This window comes from Neofelis nebulosa, chromosome 13 (assembly GCF_028018385.1).
Source record: "Neofelis nebulosa isolate mNeoNeb1 chromosome 13, mNeoNeb1.pri, whole genome shotgun sequence".
Lineage (NCBI taxonomy): Eukaryota > Metazoa > Chordata > Mammalia > Carnivora > Felidae > Neofelis > Neofelis nebulosa.
The window spans coordinates 85,310,817-85,333,595 of NC_080794.1; the positions used below are offsets into that span (position 1 = coordinate 85,310,817).

The window sequence follows — 22,779 nt, forward strand, 5'->3', positions numbered from 1 at the left end:
GCCCTGCTGCATTTCTCATCTGCAACCACGAGCGCTGGACGTGCTCTGGGCGAGCCCTCCGCAGGCTGTGTGCTCTGTCGTGTCCGGGGAAGACAGATTCCGAAGATGGCTGCAGTGCCGCTGTTTACAGGAGGCGCCCTGCTGCACTGTCACAGAAAGGGCTCAATCGACACCACGTGATGTGGGGGAGGGGGCACCGCCGGGTTGCAGCCACTGCCGGAAGGTTCCGCAGCTTGTGCCACACAGTCAACCAGGTCAGCGCGTGAGCCACAGCAGGTGCACCGGGGGCCGACGCTCACGCAGGTCTGATGTGCAAGCTCCCTAATCCCGGGTCACGTGGGAATGGCGGGCTGCACGGGGGTCCCTCCTCGTCCGGTCACCCTGAACTGCCATGGACTAGCAAGCAGCCTGGTATTTATACCCACAAAGCCGGCCGAGATGAAGCAGGTAATTCGTGGACTAAGAAAAGCAAGTAGGTGTCCCCACATCCAAAGCCCATAAAAAGGAAACCAGGCACTGAAGCCCTAACACGCAACCCACTGGAAACCTACAGATTCCCTCTCCAAAGAGAGAGAAGACAGTCCCCCTTCCTGGCCTTCCCTGCTCCTCCAGATCACCCGGAAACCTTTGGAGTTAGGTGAAGACCAAGACGAAGAAGCTTTACTACTCCTGCTGGCCGTGTCACAAGTGACCACGGCGGCCAGAGCTAGATTCGAAGATGGCCATCGCCCAGCTCAGCAGGCAAGCGGGGACCGCCCCGCGGGGGCTTCGGGTTTCCAGACTTGAGGTCTGTGCTGCTTCCCTTCAACGTAAACGTCCCCCTTGCGGGGGGGAAAGGGCTGCCGGGAGCTCGACTGTAGATTCCAACCGATCGAAAGCCGGCTATCGATTCTATGAAGCCTGCCACCCCAAATGCCACTTCTGCAGGCTGCGAGCTCCTACCCCCGGGTCCCCGACACGCTGCTTTCAGGGCCTGGGGGGGGGGGGGGGGGCGGGCGGTTATAAAGACACACTGCATGTACAAGAAGGGACGTGGAGGAAAACGGCTGCTACGGGCTAGATCATCCGACAGAGAAATTTATTTGCTGGCAGACTTCCTACTTCAGGCTTCCTTGGCACTGGCTCACTGCCACACAAATGAAACAAAAATCAATATCCTTTGGTCTGCAAAGCAGTGTGTTAACAATCAGACTCCAAACAACTTAAATAATATCCCTTACCCCGGACCCAAATAATGGGGAATGTTTTCGCGAGAAGGCAGTGCAAAACAAACAGGAAAGAAAAAAAAAAAAAAGAGAGAAAATAAGGCAATTTTACAGGTCCTCCTTCAGCAAAACCTTTCCAGGACTTCAATGAGGAGATAATCTTTCTGTGATTATGACCAAACCCTCTCGTTGCTTAGCAACACATAATTAAGGAATATGTTTTCAGATCCGCTTTGCAAACCCGGCCATTATCAGATGAAATTACCGGAGCAACAAATGTCATCGCCATGCAAATTAGTTGGTTGCAAAGAAAGAATGTTTGGGGAAGGAGGAGGTGCACACGCTCTTGGTGTGTGCATCTGACTTCCCTCCTGTTGTACACTGATCTTAAAAAAAAAAACCAAAAAACCGTAAGTCAAATACATTGTATGATCAAACTTAAAACAAACCAACCAACAAACCAACAAACAAAAAACCCCACACACAAGACAAAACCTCCAATTGCTCAGTCCCCTTTCGGAAAGAAGAAAGACACCGCGAATGCGGGTGGATCCGAAAAAGCAAAGTAGCCATTTCAGTCCCCTGGTAGCCACTAGGTCACCAGCTCTGTGCACAAGATAGACGAGCTACCTCAGGGTTTTAAGATCAGGCTCCCACAGCTCTCGAGGGGGTTATTTCCAAAAAGGCACATCCTATTTTCACACAAGTCCCTCCACCCGAGCATTCTAGTTATTCAGAAAACAAAAATTCATTTAAAAGGGGTTTAGTTTTCTAAACTGGGGAGGCAAGAAGGAAGAAAGAAAACGGATGTACAGCTTGAATTAGCAGCAAGGATTTTACAGTTCAAAGTAAAGCGTTGTTCGGGGGACGTCCACCCGGATTCTTACCCACAATGCCCAAGGAAACACATGTAATAAATTATACTTGTCTCCTGCTTTGAAGACAACCACCTAGGACGGTTCTCTCATTCCTCAACTTGAAAATATATCGTTCCCTACAAGTCAACAGAATTCCCAACCAACTGTATTCCAATGAGATTAAGTCTGTTTTTGAAACAGGGAGTTCTAAGGGATTTCGTTCGTCATCTCGCTTTAACACACAAGTCTGGCAGCACACCAGATTTTAGCTCTATGGTGGGTGACAGTCCCACCTCTGACGCTGTATAGAGACACGTCAGGGCTGGGGGGGGGGGGGGGGGCGGGGTTCCATGCTAGAACATACTTCGAATGGCAAATGAATGATCAACGATTTACAGGAGGCACTGGATAAACACCCCTGCCTTCTCCAAAGCCGCTGAAGATGAACTGGAGAAAATGTCACACACACCCCCCTCCCATGGGCCAACGGTTTCATTCTGTCCTGAACGAAGCCTGGGTTTCTCCCAGATACACCGCTGTGGGTCATCACCATAAAGGCAAGTTCCCTAAGCAACCTGAGCTGAACTAGAGAAACAGGAGGGTGCTGTCCCAGGGGGTCCGCCTGAAGGCAAACCCGCGTCACCCAAGCGAACCTGTGGCGCCTCGCCCGGGAGTGTGTGCGGGCACGAGGGCGCAGGGGCTGGTCTCTCCGGGCGTGGCAAGAGAGCAGTAAGAGCGTGAGGCCCCACCATCCTGTGCTCGACCTCTGCCCGCACCATCCCCTCACCGTCCCACGAGGAAGGGCAGGGGCGGGTTCGTTACTTGGTTCCGGAGCCAGCATGGTGGAGACGATGATGGGGGCGCCCGTCCGCCGGGCCACCTTCTGGTAGGGCGAGTGAGGCGTGTGGAGGCTCTGGCCGGCTGGCGGCAGGGTGGACGGTTCCGCGGGGACACCGGGCTTCCGCAAGAGCTGGGGGCTGCCATGGGGGCTGGGCAGGGGAGACGCGGCCCCAGCGCGTTCCCTCTTGAGCAGCTCCATGGGCACCGTGTATGCCGTGGAGTAGGCCGTTCTGGGGCCTGGGTGAAGGGGAGGGGCCGGGCCCGGGTAAGTTAAGGCCACCCCGGCCTGTGGGGGGCACGTGGGGCCCGGCCGCGCTGTCAGGGCACAGGGGGTGGGTGAGCCGTACCCAGAGTTGGAGGGGAAGGGGGGCGCTTGGGCGCCCACCCCGGGGGCAGAGTAGGTGGCCGCCGTCTCTAGGAGGTGCTGGGATGATGGCGCGCTGGAGGGGCGGCGGGCCGGGTCTCCTGCTCGGGGGGATGCCGCCTGCAGGGGACCCACGGGCTGGGGCTGCGAGGCCGCGGCGCCCAGAGAAGACAAGTCCCCGTGGAGCTCGCTTCGGTGGCTGAAGCTGCTGGAGTGCACCCGGGGGAGGGGGCCCACCCGGCCCTGCCTCCGCAGGTGCATTTCGGTCCTGCAGCCGGCGGCCAGGCGGCTCAGCACGCGGGCCTGGCCCAGGTTGGGCGCGACGCACTTGATGTCCGCGTCCTCCATCGTGGCCAGGACGGCCGGAGAGTCAAAGCCCTGCTGCAGCAGGGCCACCAGGGTGGCCTCCGCCACCCCCTCGGCCCGCAGGAGGGCCAGGAACTCAGGGAGCGCGCTCCTCCTGCCGCCGGGGCCCTGGAAGGTTGGCAGGACCGCCTCGCAGTTCCTGTAAACCAGCCCGGAGACGCTTTCCCGGGCAGGCCCGTAGCCTCGGCTCAGGGCTCCCGGGGCCACCCCCGGGCCGCCGTCTGGCGCCGCGGCCGTGCTGGGGTCCACGACCAGGCAGGTGGGGGCCGCCTGCCTGGAGAGGACAGAATCCACAGGCCTCTCGGCGACGTCGTTGTAGATCTGGTTGGCGGGGTAGGCGGGGGCCTGGGCCGAGAACCTGCCATCGAGCAGCTCCCCCGCACAGTGCGCGGGCGACGGGGCCCGGCTCTGCGTCCGCTGCCCCTGAGCCACCCCTTTACCCGCGGGGTCCCGGTACAGGTGCCCGGCATCCTGCAGGGCGGGGACCCGGCCTTGCACCTGATCCCACGTCAGCCTGCCGCCCGTCACGCCGTAACCAGGCAGCGACCGGCTGGGTCCCGGGTCCCGCGGGTGGCGAGCCTCCTTGGGCACCCGGGCGGCCGCGTCGCCGTAGTAATCCCGCGGCAGCAGGGCGCCCCGGCCAGACATCAGCGCCTGTCTGCTGTCGTAAAAGGCGAAGTCGGCGACGGGGCTCTTGCTGCCAGCCACAGAGTTGAAGAAGGCCTCCCGGTAGAGGAAGGGCTCGCCTGCGCCCTGGGGCTCGTACCACGGTCCCGCTGTGCCGCCGTCCGCCACGGAGCTGCTCCTCGCCGGGGCCTCGGCCACCTCCCAGGGGCCTTCGTACCACCCGGCAGCATCCCAGCTCTGGGATCGGCCGATGGGGACCTGCCGGCTGGGGACCGGCATCGGGAAGGAGGGACGGCGGCGGCCGAGGCGGGGGAGGCGGCCGGTCTCTACGAATCTTCAGTGACACACATCACAGCGGGCCTGCTGCATCCGAACCCTTCCCGGACGGCAGGAAAGACCAACTGGGGGTTTTCTGTTTCAAAGTACGGCCTAAATTATTAATCCTCCGAAACCTTAGTAGGCAAAACACAACACTCACGGTAACTTCGCCTCACTCCCCAGCTGCAGCACCAGAGTCCCGGGGACGAGGCTGCGCCCAGCTCGCCGGCCCCCCTTCCTCCCGGTGGGCGAGCTCACATGGACCTCGGCTCTCTCAGCGTGGGGATTAGGAGCTAAATAAAACCCCTAAAGCTTTTGTTCCATGTGACATCTCGTTAGATGGAGGAGGAGGGCTGAGGGCTCCAGCCAGGCCTCCCGACCCACGACTGGGAATTATTTTCACACTGAAGCCCTGGCTTATCTCCTTCGTCCTCACCAGGGCACTTTTGGGATGAGCACCCCCACACCCCCCGGCTTGGATCGCCTAAAAGTGACAGAAGGAAAATAGGAAAAGACTGCTTTAATGTCAATTCAATCTTAATCCATCCTGATGAAATGTTAATCCATTGCACACGGCTAAGAACAAATTAAATGTGAACAGGCAGGCAGGATAAAAAGGGGAAAAAAACAATCTCATGCACAATTCTAGAACACGAGGTACCCTGAGAAATGGGCCAGGCCTGCAGCCCGATTCCCCGCCGATAGTGAAATCTGGCTCTGAGAGGACTCTGGGGTTACCAATCACATGAGTTCTGCTGCTCAAGTCCACATGCATTCTTTGCCTTATTATCATAAAACACCAAACCCTCCATCCTGCCAGGGACAAACAAACACACACCTGTGGTGTGTGATCTAGAATTTACCACCTTAAAGACTACAACAGAAGGGCACCTGGGTGGCTCAGTCAGTTAAGCCTCTGACTTTGGCTCAGGTTATGATCTCACGGTTCTTGAGTTTGAGCCCCGCGCCGGGCTCTGTGCTGACAGCCTGGAGCCTGCTTTGGATTCTGTGTCTCTCCCTCTCTCTGCCCCTCCCCCACTCACGCTGTCTCTCTCTCTCTCTCAAAAATAAACAAACATTAAGAAAAGAAAATTTAAGACTACAACAGAGGTCAACGACTAAGCCCTGACATCAGGAAGCAAAACCGGGAAGCTTCTGCAACTTAGGTGTGCCTTCCTTCATATCCGTTCGCAGGGAAAGCGTCCTTCCAGCAGGCTCGGCGAGCTTCGATGTTGGGGAGGCTTCTCCATAGTCCCACGGATTAAGATCCTTACATGGCTCAGAGGGACTTCAGGCGCAATAACACAAAGGACAACAGTTACTTAATTTCGATAAGGAACGGCCCACCTCTGAGCATTCAACCATTTCTTTAAAGAGAGAGAAGGGTCCCAGAGAAACAACTCAGAGCCAAGCTACTGAGCTACTGAGCTACCGACCACGGGAGCCCATGACACCGAACCCACCACAAAAACAAAAGCTCATGATCATGATGCTGCAAAGGCAGCGTGCCGTTGAGAACCTTTGCAGACGAGACACTGTGCGCGTCTGCAGCCGTTAAACCGGACTGCTGTCTTCACCCACGTCTACGTCAGATTCGATTTTTCACTTACGAAAAACACCGGTCGTTTAAAAAAAAAAAAAAAAAATTTTTTTTTGGAATGAGAAATACCGAAAATTTACCACGAGAGAGGAAAGTAGGTGCAAATCCTACTTTGAACTGGGGGTGCGTGGCAATGGGAGGCAGTTTACGGGAGCAGGGCTCTATCCCATCTCGTGTCCCGGTGCACACGGGCGTACCAAACGTGGGGACCGGCTGTTCACAACAGCGTTGTTCCCCGAGCGCTCTGTGGCCGCCCGCGGACTGTTGAGAAACCGTGCCAAGGATGGGGCCCAGGAACCCAGTCTGTTACCACTTCTGACCCCCAAAACACCAACAAAGCCTCAAGGTATCTGGAAAAATATGCTGGCAGGAGGAGACCCAAATCTTCCCCCGTGATCCCCTCCTGGGAGGCGTGGGGGAACAAAAAAAAAATTACCAAGCCACACTGCCAAATGTAGGGTTTCCACGTAAAAAAGCAGCCCGCTGGTGCCAAGGTCAGTAATTCCTCTGCTGGCACGTTGGTACCCATGGGCTGAAAGGCCTGGCTGGGCAGGCAACGAGGAAACAGGCCTGGCCACACGCAAGACGGTATTTACACGCCTCCCCAGCAGCCCCAGGATGTGTCCGCTTAGAAGACACGTCCAAACGGATGGGAAGGCGGTCTGGAGCCCACAACCAAATGGAAACAGTGCTATCTGGTTACAGCAGATCACTTCCCGGCACGGCTGGGCTGGCAAGCTGGGCAGGCCCACCGTGGGCAGGTTCTCACCGCTCAGGGCTGCGGAGGCTGGGGCGCGACACCCGGGACCCTTCTCAGACGGAGCACAGAACACAAGCTGGCACGTCTATCAGGTCGGTCACACCTCAGCCTGACGGAGGACACGGGCCAGACACCCCCGAGAAGCCCGGGCCCACATCCACCTCGTCACCTTCCCCTTCCGGTCTTGGGTTTTGTGGCCGAAAGGGGGAGGGGTGGGGACTCTGCCCCACTGTCAACACTTCCACTGGCTGGCCGGGCAAGACGGGAAGAGCAGAGGTGACCAGAAACAAGGCCTCTCTGGTGTCACGTTCCTCCTACCGTTTCCTTCTTAGAGGACGTCCACGTTGGTCAATGTCTTCACCAGGCCCCGTTCCAGGTGCTCTGGCCCCAAGTGACTCTAGAAGCAGCTATGATTATGTCACATCCCAGTCACTGGGGATGGAGCCGGAGGTCCTGTCCTGGGGGGGGGCACAGGGCGTGGGACGCAGATCACACGGCATAGCAAATGCTCCGCTTTCCAGAATTCCCTGCGCTGACCTTGGGTCACTCTGCCCCGCTGCTGCCCGAAACAGGAAACCTCGTTAGCACAGTAATTCTGTCATTTTGCTTACGATTTTCCAGAACCCCCAGGTACTGAAGAGGTCACCTACAAAATTAAGTGCTAGAGTATCAGAAAGGAACTTCCTGAACTTGGGCTGTTCCCGCCCCTCAGCGTGGGGAGCACTGGGCTGCTGTTGGAGCCGCCCCCCCCCCCCCCCCCCCTTAGTGGAAGGTATAAAACCACCTCAAGCCTCAGGATTAGTCAGTCCATCGTGCCATTTCCTTTCCTTCCCATCTTGTCACGAAGAAACCGTTAACACTGTGTGGTGCTGGCCTGAAAGGCTCCGCTCCTGGTACGGACACATCGCTTCGGAGGTGAGCGCGTCACCCCTGGAGCGCACCTGCTCACCCGGCTTACAAATACCTCATTTAAGGTTCAAGTTCTCTGACTGAAGCAGGACCGTCTAGAAGAATGTGCACCCAACAGCTCCTATGAAACCAGTTAACAGATTTCTGAGAAGGAGGGCAAAGTGTAATGCCAGAGGCAGGGTTGGGGGGGGGGGGGCGGTGGGTAGGGGGGAGGCTCCAGGGTGGGCGCCTCCCCCTCCACACGGGAATGAGGAGGCCCGGGTCTCCTTTCCATCCTCGTCCAACTCATCCCACTTGGAAGCCACCCAAACTCACGCAGCCCCGGCTCCACAAGCCGCCAAATATTAGGACAGATGTTTTCCTGTGTTAGGTGAAAACACCTGTAACTTGACTCACGCTTTCCCAAACGCTCAGGCAGATTTTTCTCAAGTGCGCTGCAGCCTCTTCGAGCGAGCCGCTTTTCTGCAAAGCTCATGTTTATGAAATAAAGCAAGATGGGCCCAATTTCTGAGAGGATAAGGAGTCCCCCAGACTTAACCTTTCAATCCTGCAAAGAGTTTCGCTACGGAAAATTGCGCCGAGGGAAAAGCCATCTTCTGAAAGTTAAGAGACAACCCAAATTCTCTTGCAGACAAAACGAACCCAAGCCAGAGCGGACGTCATAGAATAACCCGAACGGCAGCCCCCCGGGGCGGGGGGGTGGGGGGGGTGGTGGTGGTGGGGGTGCGGGGGTTAGATGCCAACACCCTCCCCCAAAGCCAATTGTTCATTTTCCCTGTGTGACAGATCAGAAGATGCTCAGAGATGATCTAGAAGGTTCCAGAAGGACAGGGAGGAAAATCAAGGAGGGCACAACCAGCCAGCTCGCCCTTGGGCAAATCACCAATAAGCATCTCGTGTTCCAACCACTACCGTGACCTAGGAAACTGCTTGAAAAGACAAGGAAAGTATGGCTCTGGGGTCTAAGCCCCACATTCATTCACAAATGAATTACACATTTCTCAAGCATGAGGCAGAGTCACCCAATCTAACTTTTGGACTCACTTGAAGGGCACTGGGTCTGACTGCCTGTCCACGGATGGCTGTGCTGTGTCCCGCCTGGTGGCAATAAATGTTTGCTCCTTCTCAGGAGGCAGCCAGGCCGAGCTTTGGAGCATTTCTGGCCAGCCTGCCATCTCTTGGTCCCCCTCCAGCCCTCGGGCCCCCAAGATCACGGCAGCTCCACAAGCGAAGGTAGAAACCGGAGCCCCCAGAGATGCTCCCCTGTGCCTGCTGGGTCCCAGGACGGAAGCCACGGCAGAGGTCGGTGGGTTACGCGCTATTTTCCCGCAGAAACAGGGCCAAAGATGGGCTTAGGACATCCTGCTTCCTACTTTTAAATGTGTACGGGCTGTGTTGGTTGTTTGTTTCTGTCAAGTGTTTTAGGATTTATGTTTAAAAACAGCTTCCTGCCTTTAGAAAAGTTTTCTGTCCCTTCTGTTCCCGCAGGGCCCCTACCAAAATAACTTCCTTGGCTGATCTCAATTGCAGGGGGCGGGGGACCCAAGTGCACTGGTTAAGTAGGAAATAGAGTTTCAAGGCTGCCTGTATGTACGTTCTCATGAATGCAAAGAGAAAACGAGAATGGCCAGACAGCATTTCAGTCAGCAGGGGATTGACACAGCACTGAATGCCCTCGGAAGAAAACCCCAGACCTGAAATGGGGCCGTATAACCAAACCTACCCTTCCAAGATGAGCTGCCATGTAAACAGTCCCAGCCCTCAAGGAACTCCAGACTTAGCCGTTCATCATTGTTTAATTTTTTAAAATGTTTTATTTTATTTGAGAGAGAGAGAGAGAGAGAGAGAGAGACAGAGACGGAAAGGGCTAGAGCAGGCGAGGGGCAAGGAGAGGGAGACACAGAATCGGAAGCAGGCTCCAGGCTCTGAGCCATCAGCACAGAGCCCGATGCAGGGCTCGAACTCACGGACTGTGACATCGTGACCTGAGTTGAAGTCGGACGCTTAACCGACTGAGCCACCCAGGCGCCCCATATAAAACTCTTAAAAAAAAAAAAGTTTATTTGAGGGAGGGAGGGGGAGGCGGAGAGAGAGAGAATCTCAAGCAGGCTGGGCTCAATCCCACGAACGGTGAGATCATGACCTGAGCTAAAATCAAGAGTCGGACTCTCAACCGACTGAGCCACTCGGGTGTCCCTAGATTATGAAACTTACTAACAGCTGTATTATGCAAATTAGCTTTGACTCCCTCTTGTGATGGGGGTAAAAGTCCATTCCTCTTTTAGGGCACGTTTTGAAACTAAGTACGAGCTGGAGCCCTGGGCTGGGATGCAGGCCTGGGCAAGCCACAGGACAAAAATCTCTACCAGGAAAGCTGACCCGCACAGGATCTGCCTTCAGCAGGTGCTAGAACAAAAACCACCTTCTTCTTTCCTCTCTGTAAAAACCTCCGATAAGAGCAAAAATCCCACAGAATCTTAGCATCTCAGGCAACCCCCTAACCCACCTCGACGTTGCCACCCCTCACTCCATCGCACTCTGTATTTTATGCGACTTAATCTGGATTGGGTTCCCAGTATTCCAGAATTCCTTCCTCGTGGCTTTGAGATGCCCCAGTCACGCCCATCCACCAGGGCCCAGCTCAAGTAACCCGCACCTCCAGGAGACTTCTTCGGTTCACTCGAGGTCTCTTCGTCCCCAAATCCAAAGAAATCTACCCTATAAGGGGAGTACACTACCAAAGCAATGCAGGGAATGCGTCAATTGGCAGAGACAGCCCTTGGTTTTCTCACTCAAGGTGATGGAGCCCTGTCCCTCCGACATGTCCTTTTCTCCACCATGTGCCTGTTCCTTCAACACACAGGCTGTGAAGGGACCAGATGGGTGTGACTGTACAGGACAACAGGACTCCATGGACAGCCGGTCCTTGCCCTCGAGGCACGTCCCGTGCGATGGGGAAAGCTGACAGGCATACAGGGTCACCGGGAGGACCTCCGAACCCACGCCCAGGCCAAAGCATAGGCGCTCACCTGCACGGGTCCGCGTGCAGAGGCACCAAGCCAAGAGCGCAGAGGACCCGCCGCCCGCTATCTGACGCTGCCTGGCAACACTCTGCGTTGGCTCAGCCGGCTGTGCCCGGGGGGCAGTCGGAAGATGGGCTGCCAAGACCTTGCAGGCGTAAAGACCGACGGTCCACCCTGCTTCGAGAAGCTGTTTCACCCATTCCGGGGTGTGAATGGGAAGGATTCTCTTGGCACACACATCTCTCCCAGCAGGACACGGGAAACAAGCCCATGGATGGCCCAGCCCCCCCGAGGAGCAAGTAACCAGACAAAAGAGGGAGACCACTGTGACCAGGTGCATGCACATGGGTTCCTGGAAGACGCCCCCTCCCGGTACCTCACAGCTCGGCTGGTGGTGCTGAGCCAAGTTCTTGCCTGGACCCAGAGGGGCACCGGAGGCCTCTCTGGAGGCAGACAGCATGCCCCAAACCCTGAGCTTTGTTAGGGCAAGAGTCCCATTAACGTCAGGATGCTCCTAACATCGTGGTTTGGTGAACTGAGTAGGAGTTGATCAGAAACAAGGGTCTCATCTCACAGCCTATCACCTGTAGGTCCTGAAAAAGAAGTCACAGCACAAAAATCTGGCACCAAAGTATATTCTGGGGTTCCGGTGCCATCGTCCCCCCAAATGCCTGTAATGACACTGAGCCGTGTTGGGACCTACCCAGGCCCAGGGACATCCTCCGAATTTGTGGGGGGCACTGTGGGCTGAGCTCTTCGCTTCTTCACAGCCAGGACTGTTCTGCTGTCCTTGGACCTACTCTGTTGGAAGGAGACTGGGCCTGGGTCCATCGGAACCCTGGTTCCTGGGAGGGGTTTACTGAGCCTGAAAGCAGACAGCCTTTCCTAAGGGTGCGGTGACCCAAGGAAAGGCACTCAAATCCAAGCAGGTTGGGAAGATAAGCCAGGTGGCTCCAGGGCACTTAGGAGGTTTGACCATCAACAGGGACACAGACAGGGGTCTGTCTAGAGCAAGAGCAAAAATCCACTGGGGTGGGGCGGCTGCTGAAACACCAGCCACCGGCCAAATACGCCACACCCCCAAAGCACAGGTGGATATGAGCGGCCAGGACACGCTGCTGTTAGAAACACAGGGAGTTAAAGGACATCTGCCAGCTGCAGTCAGAGCCCTTTCCGCACACAGACAAGTTCAGAGAGAAGCTGATTGATGTCTGCATCTTACAGATGAGGAGAACAGAGAAATACAACGTTTAACCCGATTCCCACCTGCAGAAAGCGAGGGCCTGACTGAGCGTGGGCAATTCTACGAACCCAGCCCCTAGTTGACAAGAGGCACCCCGGGGGAGGAGTTTATCTAAAAACCACACCAGATAAAGGGGAAATGTGGATTTTTATCCCTTGCAAATAACTTCCATAACGCTTCAACTTGACTTCGCTCCCTTCCTTTACATGAGCACACACATGGCAGTAACACGTTCATTTATGCTTTTGGAGTTTAAAGTCGAGTCTAGTTGACTATTGTATATTTACACAGCTAACGTAATTATCGCTAATCACATAATTACTGGAAACATGCATAATTGCCCAATCCAAACATATAATTATAATGTATAGCAACATTATAAATCCCCCTTTTAAAATCCACATTTTGGGGTTGTTTATTAGAAATGATTGTGGACTACCTAGAAATGGCCAGCTTCGATGCTGTTTCTGTAGAAAGTACTACATACGCTTTAAAGACCGAAAAAGGTAGGGGCGCCTGGGTGGCTCAGTTAAGCGTCTGACTTTGGCGCAGGTCATGATCTCACGGTTCACGAGTTTGAGCCCCATGTCGGGCTCTGCGCTGACAGCTCAGAGCCTGGAGCCCGCTTTGGATTCTGTCTCCTTCTCTCTGCCCATCCCCCGCTTGTGCTCTGCCCCCCTCTCTCTCTCTCAAAAGTAAACATTAAACAAAGTCAACACTTGGGGTGCCCATCCCCCACTTGTGCTCTGTCTCTCAAAAATAAATAAATAAATGTAAAAAAAATTTTTTTTAAACAAACTCAACACCCCAAACCCAAATAATCTGTGAAGAAATGGGCAAAAGACATGAAAAATAAATATTAAAAAAAATTTTTTTTAATTAAAAAATTACCAGAATTTGTAATTAGTCCTGTATTTAACAGATTATCAGTTGGTCTCTATTTTCCCAGTATCCATTCAACGAACCCACCTTCTCACTTTTTACCTCTGCTCGTGAGGACATCCTAGAGGTAAGCAATGTCAAACAGGGCTGTTTATTCAAAGGGAGGTTCACGTCATTTCTTCTTGACATGCAGAGGAAGGGGGAAAGTCCACTCCTGAGTTATGGTATGAGGAGGGCACTAATCACAGCTCAACGGATGCAATCATTAGGACCATTTTTCCACGTGCATAAGACATTTGAACAAAATAAAGTAAAATGAAACATGTACTTTTGTCACATGACATTCTCCATAGCCACAGGGGAGGATGGCGTTTAGTGATTTATTCTACCATAACCCACAATAAGATGTTCCGACAAAATGTCATCGGCAGAGCCATTCTGGTATATTACACTTCTACAAACCCAGAAAAAAGCTTTCCGCAAAACGCTTTCCTGGGTTACTTTGGTGATGCCGAGAGACAGTAAGCCCTCTTCTCTGACCAACAAATATCTGGGGAAAATCACACCAGCTGTGTCTAGATGTAACATACTGAAACTCTGACGGTCCAATTCACAAATGCGATGTATCAGTTATGCCAGCAAACTTAACGGAGGGGGAAACCAAGACCGGAACTGTCCATCAGAAAAGATGGACTGCCGTTGCAGCCCAGCTCTGACCAGTCCCTGTTATCAGACCCTACTCCATACTAACCCTGACACAACAGCACTCTGGGATTGTTTGAGACCAGGCATCGGCAAGAGCGGAGAACAAATTATCAATATCAAAATGGAACGGTTCCTTTAAAAAGAAAAATTAAAATCTGGCTTCTAAGTCAGCTTGAAAGGCCATTATTCCAACTGATTTGGATGGAGTCCCAAAGACTGGCTGGTGAGAAGCAAAGCCATACTCTGCACTGTGCTTCCATCTCGAACAAACATCCCGTGGCGGGGGTGGGGGTGACGGGAAGACGCGGCCTGAGTCAGATTCTGCCTTCCACCCTGTCTTCCCTTGGCTTCAACTCGGAACCCCAGAGGGCAGAGTGGCTAGGAGTGGCCACAGGACATTGAAGTTCAGGAGGACAGAGACCCTCAGGTTTCCAGGAGGAACGGGCTGGGCCTGGGAAGGCAGGCAGGGGTTCTGTGCAGGAGTGAGGCTCAGATTCCACCAGACAGGCTAGGCTGGAGCAAAGGTGTTCATTGAAGAGACAGAGGGGGGCTGAAGGCAGACCCAGGAGGGCCTGTCTGGAAAGGGATCCTGCAGCTGGGGTTTGCACTGGGGTCTGGCGACAGGAAAGAGGACCGAAATCTGAAGGAGGTTTGTTCCCAGAGACCAAAGAAACCAAGAAGCCAAAGACAAAGCCCCTATGAGCCCAGAGTGGCTACAACACAGAAAGACAACTTCATGCTTTTAACCTAACAATCAGAAACGAGAGAGAGAGAGAGAGAGACAGACAGACACACGTGGTCCTGGGGGTGGGGCACTGGCAGGGAGAAGGAGAAGACTGTCTGCTGGGCTCTCTGATTTCCCAATAGAATGTTCAAGAGCAGGTAGACCGGGTTTCTAGAACAGACACTGGAGACAATCCAAAGCGAGGGATGGAGACACAGGGGGAAATGACTGGATCCACGGAACTGATTTGAGGGAGAGGCCAAATAAGGGGCACACATACCGCCTCCTCTGTGCCTCACTGGTAGCAGCTGGGCCATGAGCACCTGACCCGGCCTGGAAAAATGGTAACTCAGTGTACAAATGCAAGGGCCACCAAAGGTGCACCTTGGAACACCTGTTGTACTTAACGGGACAGCAAACGAGCGTTTGGGATCGTGGGTTACAAGTAACACCCGAGTAACTGAATTTCAAATGTCTGTCTTGATGGTGCCTATTGAGAAATTTCAAAAATCGTAGCTTTAACTTATCTCGGGAATGCCATTCACATGGGAAGCAGACGCTGAAATTTCGGTTATAAAAAGTGGGCGGCAGGTGGGTGAACCATGCTGGGGAGAGAGGGTCTGAAAAAACCGTCACTGGTTTTGCCCTTGCCGACAGGCCTAAAAACGTAGAGGGGACAGGCCACTGGCTCTAATCCCATTCTCGTCTCCGATGCAGTACGTCTAGATAAATACCGTAGAACAGGTGGAATCTGCACCACAGGCATCAAGGACACGAACGCTGGAAAGTTTTGATCCACTAAAGGCTTTTTAGAACAGGAGACCCAGAAACCTCAAACGAAGCACCTTTCCGCCAGAGGTCAAAAAGTAAACTGACTAAATCCCCACGCGATCGGGTGGAAGCCAGAGTCTGGGACGCGACCAACCAGTTGGTCTGGGCTCTTCCATGACTAGTCATGCTTCTGAAAGTCAAACAGGCTTTCAAAAAATTATGTAGGCTAAGGAGACCAAGGAGAAGACCACTAAATGGAGGGTGCGACCCTTGAGGAGTTCCTGCAGGAACAAGCACCCGCACGAATCACGTGCACGGGGGCAGCGTGAGTGCGCGGTCTGTTATCAGGACACTGCGGTGTGGTCCGGCCCCCTGGGCGTGATTACGGTGCTGTGTTTACATCAGGCGACGTCCTAAAAGGGCACACAGGCCACGCAGGTATTTGGGAGCGAACCGTTGCACCTGCGACTTTCTTCTACATGGTTCTGGAAAGCCCAGCCATCCATTCATACACAAATGTATCTCTATCTGCACAGCTATAAGAAGAAAGCAAACGATGGCCAATCTCATCAACTGGCAAATGCAGTGGAAGGGACTATCAGCATCCGTTCGACTGCCCTACCGATCTCTCTGGAGGTTTGAACGTTTTGGCATGTTTATTAAATACAAAACCAAACCTTTAAATCTCCAGCCCCCTGCACAGCAGCAGAACCTCAGGGGTGTGGGGGACAGTCAGCACCACTACCCTCTCGTGTCACAGAGCTCTTGCCGGGCATACGGTCACACAACACGTCACTGATGCTTTCACCCCACGTGGCTGGAGTCACCTCTGCTTTCAGGACAAACTGTTCCATACGGGGCAGCTGGTGGGCCAACCGGTGTGCGAGCCCAGGGGGTGCTGCTGAGCCCATCCTGCCCGGGGGGCTCCCCTCCATGACCTCTGTGACACACGTCGCAGCCAAGTCACCGGTAACCAGGCCGAGCCAGCCCAGTCGGCAGCCGGGACGAGGCTGGCAAGGAGCACTCAACTCCAAGCCCAGGGCCACGCGCTCTGGATTTCTTACCGCTCCCTCATTAGGGAGGGATGGTGTTTAATCAACATCGCAGAGGTCTGTCCCCAGGTTTCCATTAGATTTTAATTATGTTTATTTTTCCTTTCATGAATAAAACACTTCCAGACATTTTCAAAGATACCAGGGATGTGAACACGTAATGAGAGACAATGCACGGACTCTTCAGTAATATCTTGGAATTCATCACTGTAAATACCTTAATCCGAAACAGATAAGAGTCCAGAAACCTCAGAAAGTGAAAAAAGATGATCTTGTTTGTTACGCAGCGTCTTTCATACGCAGGATGACCTGAGGGGTGTGCCAGAAACAGACCTAGGGCCGCTCCCTCCCCAGCTCTCCTAGCCCCACCCCTACACCCTGGGAGCTGGGCACCCCTGCTCGAAGGTCAGGTCTACTGACCACAGCTCGGGACACGGGCAGGGGGCTCTCTGGCTGGAGGGGGGGGGGGGGCGCAGTCTCAACAGGGAACCAGTTCCCCCACGGGTCAGCGGTGAGCGGGGCGAGGGTTCGAGGGCGGGGCTACGCGCCTTTGGTTACAAACCGCCAATCACGCTGGCTCTTACCTTCACAAATTCTGTCCAATCGCTGTCGCTTGACTTTGTGCTTATCCACAAGGGCCATTCTTTATCGAACTTTGCAACTCTCTGATTCAAAAGGCAAAGCGGTCCTCTAAGAACTTAGGGGAACGCGCAGGAGTCTGCGGGCATTACGCCACTATGAACCCTGAAACAAGGAGAAAAGAATCCTTACTCTCTGGACACCCTCGGGGCACAGGACAACAGTCATTCAGGGCTTTACTGCCACTTTCTATAAGGGGACCTGCCACCAGCGCTTGCTCTCCTGCCCTCGGACTTGGACAGGAACGGAGCATTATTATTGGTCTCTGAAAGCAGTAAACGGCAGCATCCAGAACCCTAGCTTTTAACTCCGGGCTGTAAACACCAATCGCTGACAACGTGAATGGCAATCATTTGTGCTCCGACGCCAGAGACCACGCTACAGCCAGCTGGGCCTTGCCCTGTACTTCTGTGAACGCAGAGGGGCCGACTCCAGACCCACCCGGACCGGCGAGGGGGTCCCAGGCCCACCTGCACTAAGACAGACACCCAGCCGTGGCTACAGGACAGCCTCTGTCCACGCCTTCTGCCAGGCAGTTTACAAAGTTTCCCCAAACTGCAGTCAAAGCCACCGCTCAGCACAACACAAGCCCCCGACCCCACCGCACGAGAACGGGGCAGGAAGTCACAGGCCACCTAACCGCCTGGGCCAGGGGCGTCCAGTCCACAGACGGTATCGGCGACGGGAGGGTCCAGGCTGCCGGCCGCGACACGGGGGAACGGAGACCGCACCCGCACCTGTCCAGGCGTGCCCGGTGTTTCTGGCAGAAACGAGGCAGCAGAGGAGGGTCTCCCGTGTGGCTTGGGGTCTGTGGGGCTCTCCAGAGGGAAAGCCACGAGCCACCTGAAGAATGGGAAGCTGATGGCCAGCTTGTCTGTGGAGGGTGTGTGTCTTGGGGGGACCGGACCCTCATTTCCTCCTCATCCGACGTAGCAGTTGAGGCCGCAAATCACGATCTGCACCCCGCAACGTCTGAGCTCTCGACTCACTGCGGTGGTCTTACTTTAACAACACAGTCAGAGAAAGTTGTCCTCAGTTACCCAGCAAATGAGGGGGGACAGGAGACAAGAGTGAGGCTCCAGGGTTAATAATGAGGATTATTATGTATGGTCATCAATTATGCAAAACGCTGGGAGTTACTTTATCAAAGGTCAGAATACAGGTCTGACTATGAGAAGGCAGACTTCCTGGTAGTTAATGGCTAATTTCCCAGCAATGAGGCGCACCTCAAAGATTTATGGCAATAATTACACTTTTTTTTTTTTTTTTTTTTTAAAGAGCTAGGAAAGAAGCACAATTTCTAATGACATAAATAATTAACGTAACATCCCAGAGATACTAAGCCCTTTTCAAACCTGGGGAGTTCCCCAAACCTGAACTTCAAACCTGGAGAGTTCCCCAAACCTGAACCGGCCATACTGGGCTAGGGAGACAAAGGTGGTCCCAAAGCAGGTGGGACAGGTGTGGCCGTTATGTTATAAAAATTCACTTTTGTTGGGCTGTAGGAGAGGCAACAACGCAAGGCAGGGAAGGGGGGGTGGTTCCTAACTCAAACCAATGGGAGAAGGGAGTCCCAGGCAGAGGGAAAGGTGGCCTTGAGCCCCAGAGCTCGGCCGGCAATTTCCATTTGCCAGAGTTCGATCACCGAGCTGCAGTGTGGCCCCTGTCCTCGACGCTGGCATGAAGACAGAACCTCGTGTTAGCCAAGGGGTGAGAGAATTAATTAGTTAATATTTGTGAAGTGCCTTGGAGATGAAAAATGACAGCATTATCATCCGAGGCAAGCCGGGTTTCACACCCTCCTCCTTCCATTACGCCCAAGTGAGGCGTAATCATTCTTTTTGCTTTCCTTTGAATTTTAATTTGTATAATTAGATGGCGTCCTGAAAAATTGATAAGTAGGATCTCGATTATGCAATCAAAGGAAAGATCAGACATCCGCTTACACAAATAGCCTGTGTCCTATTATTTACCAAAAGAAAAGAAGAAGGAAAGGGGCAGAGGACTCCTGTCTGGATATTTTTCGGGCTGGGGGCTGGCCCTTCCGTGGGGGCCCCTCCAGCTGTGGCACCCACCCATGTGGACAGTGAATTCAGAGTCGCACAGCCACGAGGCGGAGTCTGGTGAGGATCTCGTGGCAGTGACCGCTGATGTGCGGAGCCTCGTTCTTTCCCCTCGGTATCTCTTTGAAGCAAGAATGTATGAAATGTGACATTTTCCTCCTTGGCTCTCCCGAGGAGCAAGCTACTTATGAGGACTTAATTAACACAACCCTCCTTCCCGACGGCAGGGACAGGCCTTCTTCAGGGCAGAGCTGCGAGCTAGGGTCTCCGGCTGGGGTCCATGGAGACCACCAGCACCCCGTGCCCCCTGCACGCCAGCCCCGGGCTCCCCGGGCAGTGCCCGCTCTGACAGCCAAGCTCTGTCTTCATTTCTATGTCTCTGCTCACAGATCAGGCCCCTTTCGGCCACTGAATTTATCACCACAATCGGCAGCTGACACTATCTCATCAATGCTTCACAACGAATCAGGGTGCACAGACGGGAGAGAAAGGAGAGGGGGATGGGTCCCTCTTTTGCTCAGACTATGGCCGTGGTGTCTGTCGTGGATGGAAGTAGCATTCTAGAATATTCTAGAAGCACAAGTATGTGGAATGACCGTTGCGTGAGCGGGATCTGCATTCGTGAAAAAGGGATGTTTTTACGTTCCCAAGGGGAGTGGAATGCGTGTGAAAACATTCAGTGCAAAGCAGCGGGCTGCAGAGGGCCGCGCGTGGCCTTCCTCCTTCGGTGAGCCAGCCCCTGGCATGCGGGAGCCAGCCATGGATACCACTCCCTCCAGCTGAGGCTGGGAGGGACACCTCAGTGGAAATAAAGAAATGTCAGAAGGGAAGTCAGGTGTTTGTAGAAGTAGGATCCCACTGCCAAACCTTACGAGAAAACCACTGCATTCTGCCCCAGAAAGGGAGATCCTAAAATTGCAGGGTAAACCACAGGAAGGTCTACTTGACCTTTTATTTTAGCTTGAGAGGAGAGGTGATCTAGGGCTGAAAGGTTTGGTGTCAGTGAATCTGGCTCATTTCAGAAGAGGAAAGATGCTTGCATGAGAAAGGTACTTAGATTCTCGTTACTGCCAGAAAGGAGCAGTGAGGATGGGAGGTTTACTCCACATGGATTTCCAAGAGAAACTCGAGAATTCAAAGCGGGGACAAACAGGAAGAAGAACACTTCATTTTATAACCACCTGCTTGCATATCAAACACAAAACAAACACCCAAAACCGAGTACAAGAGAAATGGATGTTTCCCCCATCCAATGAGGTCTAAAATATGGGCAGATTGATTTTATCAAACGTGACCATTAGCAACCCACCTGCCGGGACCCAAAACACTACAACCTAGTCCTTGCTCATTTACTTTTTTTTTTTTTTGATGTTTATTTATTTTGAAAGAAAGCAGGTACAAGCGGGGAAAGGGCACAGAGGGAGGAAGTCGGGGGAGGGGGGGAGAGAATGAATGAATGAGTGAACGAATGAATGAATCACAAGTACGCTCCCTGCTGTCAGTGCAGAACCCAACTCGGGGCTTGTACCCACCAACTGTGAGATCATGACCTGCGCTGAAATCAAGAGTTGGGACTCAACTGACTGAGCCACCTGGGCACCCCAACTGATTTACCTTCTTAAAATCACAAGTTTTTAAGATGCTCTCTGTTTCTTTATTCCGATTCCTAGTCTCCATAAACACTAGGCAGACAAAGAAATTTACACAAAGTAATTCATGTCTTTCACAATGAAAATTCACCTAAAACCATGGCGATTGCCTTCAATTCTTTTCATGAAACCTACTGAAACATTATGTTCATAAAGATAGACCAAGTTTCAGGATATGCTAACGAATTACTATTATCACAGTCAAGCAAGAGCTGCCAAATCCTGAGTGAACCCTTGGAGCCCTCCAAGTATATTGCACTGTTATTTCTGCCAAGGGGCTGAGAGGCTGGCATCATCCAAGGTAAGGAGAGACGGCCCCCTGCAGTCCCGGCAGCGAAGGCTCCCACCTTCCCCAGCCTGGGGTCCCTAAAGGAACAGCAGCACTCCTCAGGTTTCCTTCACCCCATCCTACAAGGCTCTACCAGCCTGTGAGTGACCCGGGAGGGTGGTACCCATCAGGCTAGGGCAGCATACCGCACTTGCTGGCACAGGCAAGGACCCTGTGTGTGGTGTGGATCCAGCACGTTGGGGGGCAAGGTCAGCACGTTTTACTAGAGCCTTGACGATGCTGGCCCAACAATGACAACTGCCCAGAAAGCCCTCTCTGGCTCTTCATGGAGACCCAGTAAAGTCGCTGGTCTTCAGGCTATCGCAAAAGGACCTGTTCCACCATCTTTGGAGGCCAAACGGGAACAACAGATTCCGTTCTGGGGAAGAGAGCTGGAGAGAGTCCTCTCATCAGGGGATCTGGCTTTTGTTTAGTAGACTCTTATCTGGAGAGCCAAATGAAATCGAGACAAGACAAATGTTCTACAGGGGTCAGGGGACAGCAGGAAAAACACTGGCCTAGCCTTTGGTCAAATGGCTGACATAATACCACAATTAACAGAAGTATTCGAACTTCATTTTAAGGAAGAAAATGAAGTTTTGGGGGGGGGGGGGGATGATCAACTTGTGGGAAATCAGCTTACTGAAGTCAGTTTTGTAAGTGTCTCAAAGCTACTACTGCTCCTTGATTGTTTGTTCAGTAGCTTTGGGGCATATTTAGGTTTTTGTGAAAGGGGAAACCCGGGTGCCTGGGTGGCTCAGTCGGTTATCGGCTCAGGTCATGATCTCATGGTTCATGGGTTCAAGCCCCACATCAGGCTCTATGATGACAGCTCAGAGCCTGGAACATGCTTCGGATTCTGTACCTCCCTCTCTCTCTGCCCCTCCCTCGCTTGTGTTCTCGTTCTCTCTCTCTCTCTCTCTCTCTCTCTCTCTCTCTCTAATAAATAACAAAAACAATTTTGAAAGGGGAAACCCATGGCTCAGACATCACGTGGCATATAGCCAGGGGCACAGGTGACTCGGAGACCCCCTCCCCGTGCCCCAGAGTAACCAGCAGGACCTTCTGATATACACTGAAGGTTCACTCTGGTTCCTGAAGCCAGACCTGTACATTGTTTGGCAAGGCCGTTCATCTTTCCCCAGGTAACTCCCAGGAGCCAAGCCTAGGTTGACAAGGTCACACCCTGGTCACATGCCCTCAGTCCGTTCCAAGGGTCCCATCCACACATCTTCAGACAGAAGGTGCACAGACAGCTTGATTAGCACAGGTCCGCCATGCTTTTCCAACACCCAGGGGCCTGGCAAGCTTCAGAAGTCAGGTGCATTTTGGTTTTTAAAAGGCAATACAGAGCTCACACCATATTACTGTGGACCCCCAAATCAACCATTAAGATTTCCACCATACAGGATGCAAAAATTATCCTCAACACTTCAGACCGGGTCAAAATCCGCTGCCAAATGGATTACAAAAGAAAGAAAAGAAAGACAGTTTTGAAGGGTGCCTGGGTGGCTCATTGGTTAAGGGTCCCACTTCCGCTCAGGTCATGATGTAACGGTTCGTTAGTTTGAGCCCTGAGTCGGGCTCTGTGCTGACAGCTGGGGGCCTGGAGCCTGCTTCGGATTCATGCATTCATTCATTCTCTTTCTCTCTCAAAAACAAACATTTAGGGAAGAAAAAGTTTTGAAAGCTTTTCTTGGGCCTGGAATTTTATTCTTTCCATCCAACCCCCAGCAAAATATTCTCTGGGGCTCTGAAGGAGACAGAGATGAAGGGCAAAGACCATGTAGCCCAAAGAGCTGGGAAGGTCACAAACCTAGAAAGCAGTCTTCTGGCATGAAGAACCCCACTGCC

General features: G+C 53.3%; 1 protein-coding gene across 7 annotated transcripts in view; it reads right to left on the reverse strand.

Annotated features, from left to right (window-relative positions):
- CTBP2 (C-terminal binding protein 2) overlaps positions 1-22,779 on the reverse strand; it is a 161,731-nt gene that overhangs the window by 33,201 nt on the left and 105,751 nt on the right. For 5 of the 7 annotated variants that reach the window (XM_058698064.1, XM_058698060.1, XM_058698061.1 and 2 more), the window contains one exon: positions 16,831-16,990. In XM_058698064.1, the coding sequence (XP_058554047.1) occupies positions 16,831-16,888 (58 nt within the window). In that variant the 5' untranslated portion in view covers positions 16,889-16,990. Of the gene's footprint in view, positions 1-2,884; positions 4,724-16,830; positions 16,991-22,779 lie in introns of those variants that run through there. The other 2 variants (XM_058698058.1, XM_058698059.1) reach the window with 2 other exon arrangements.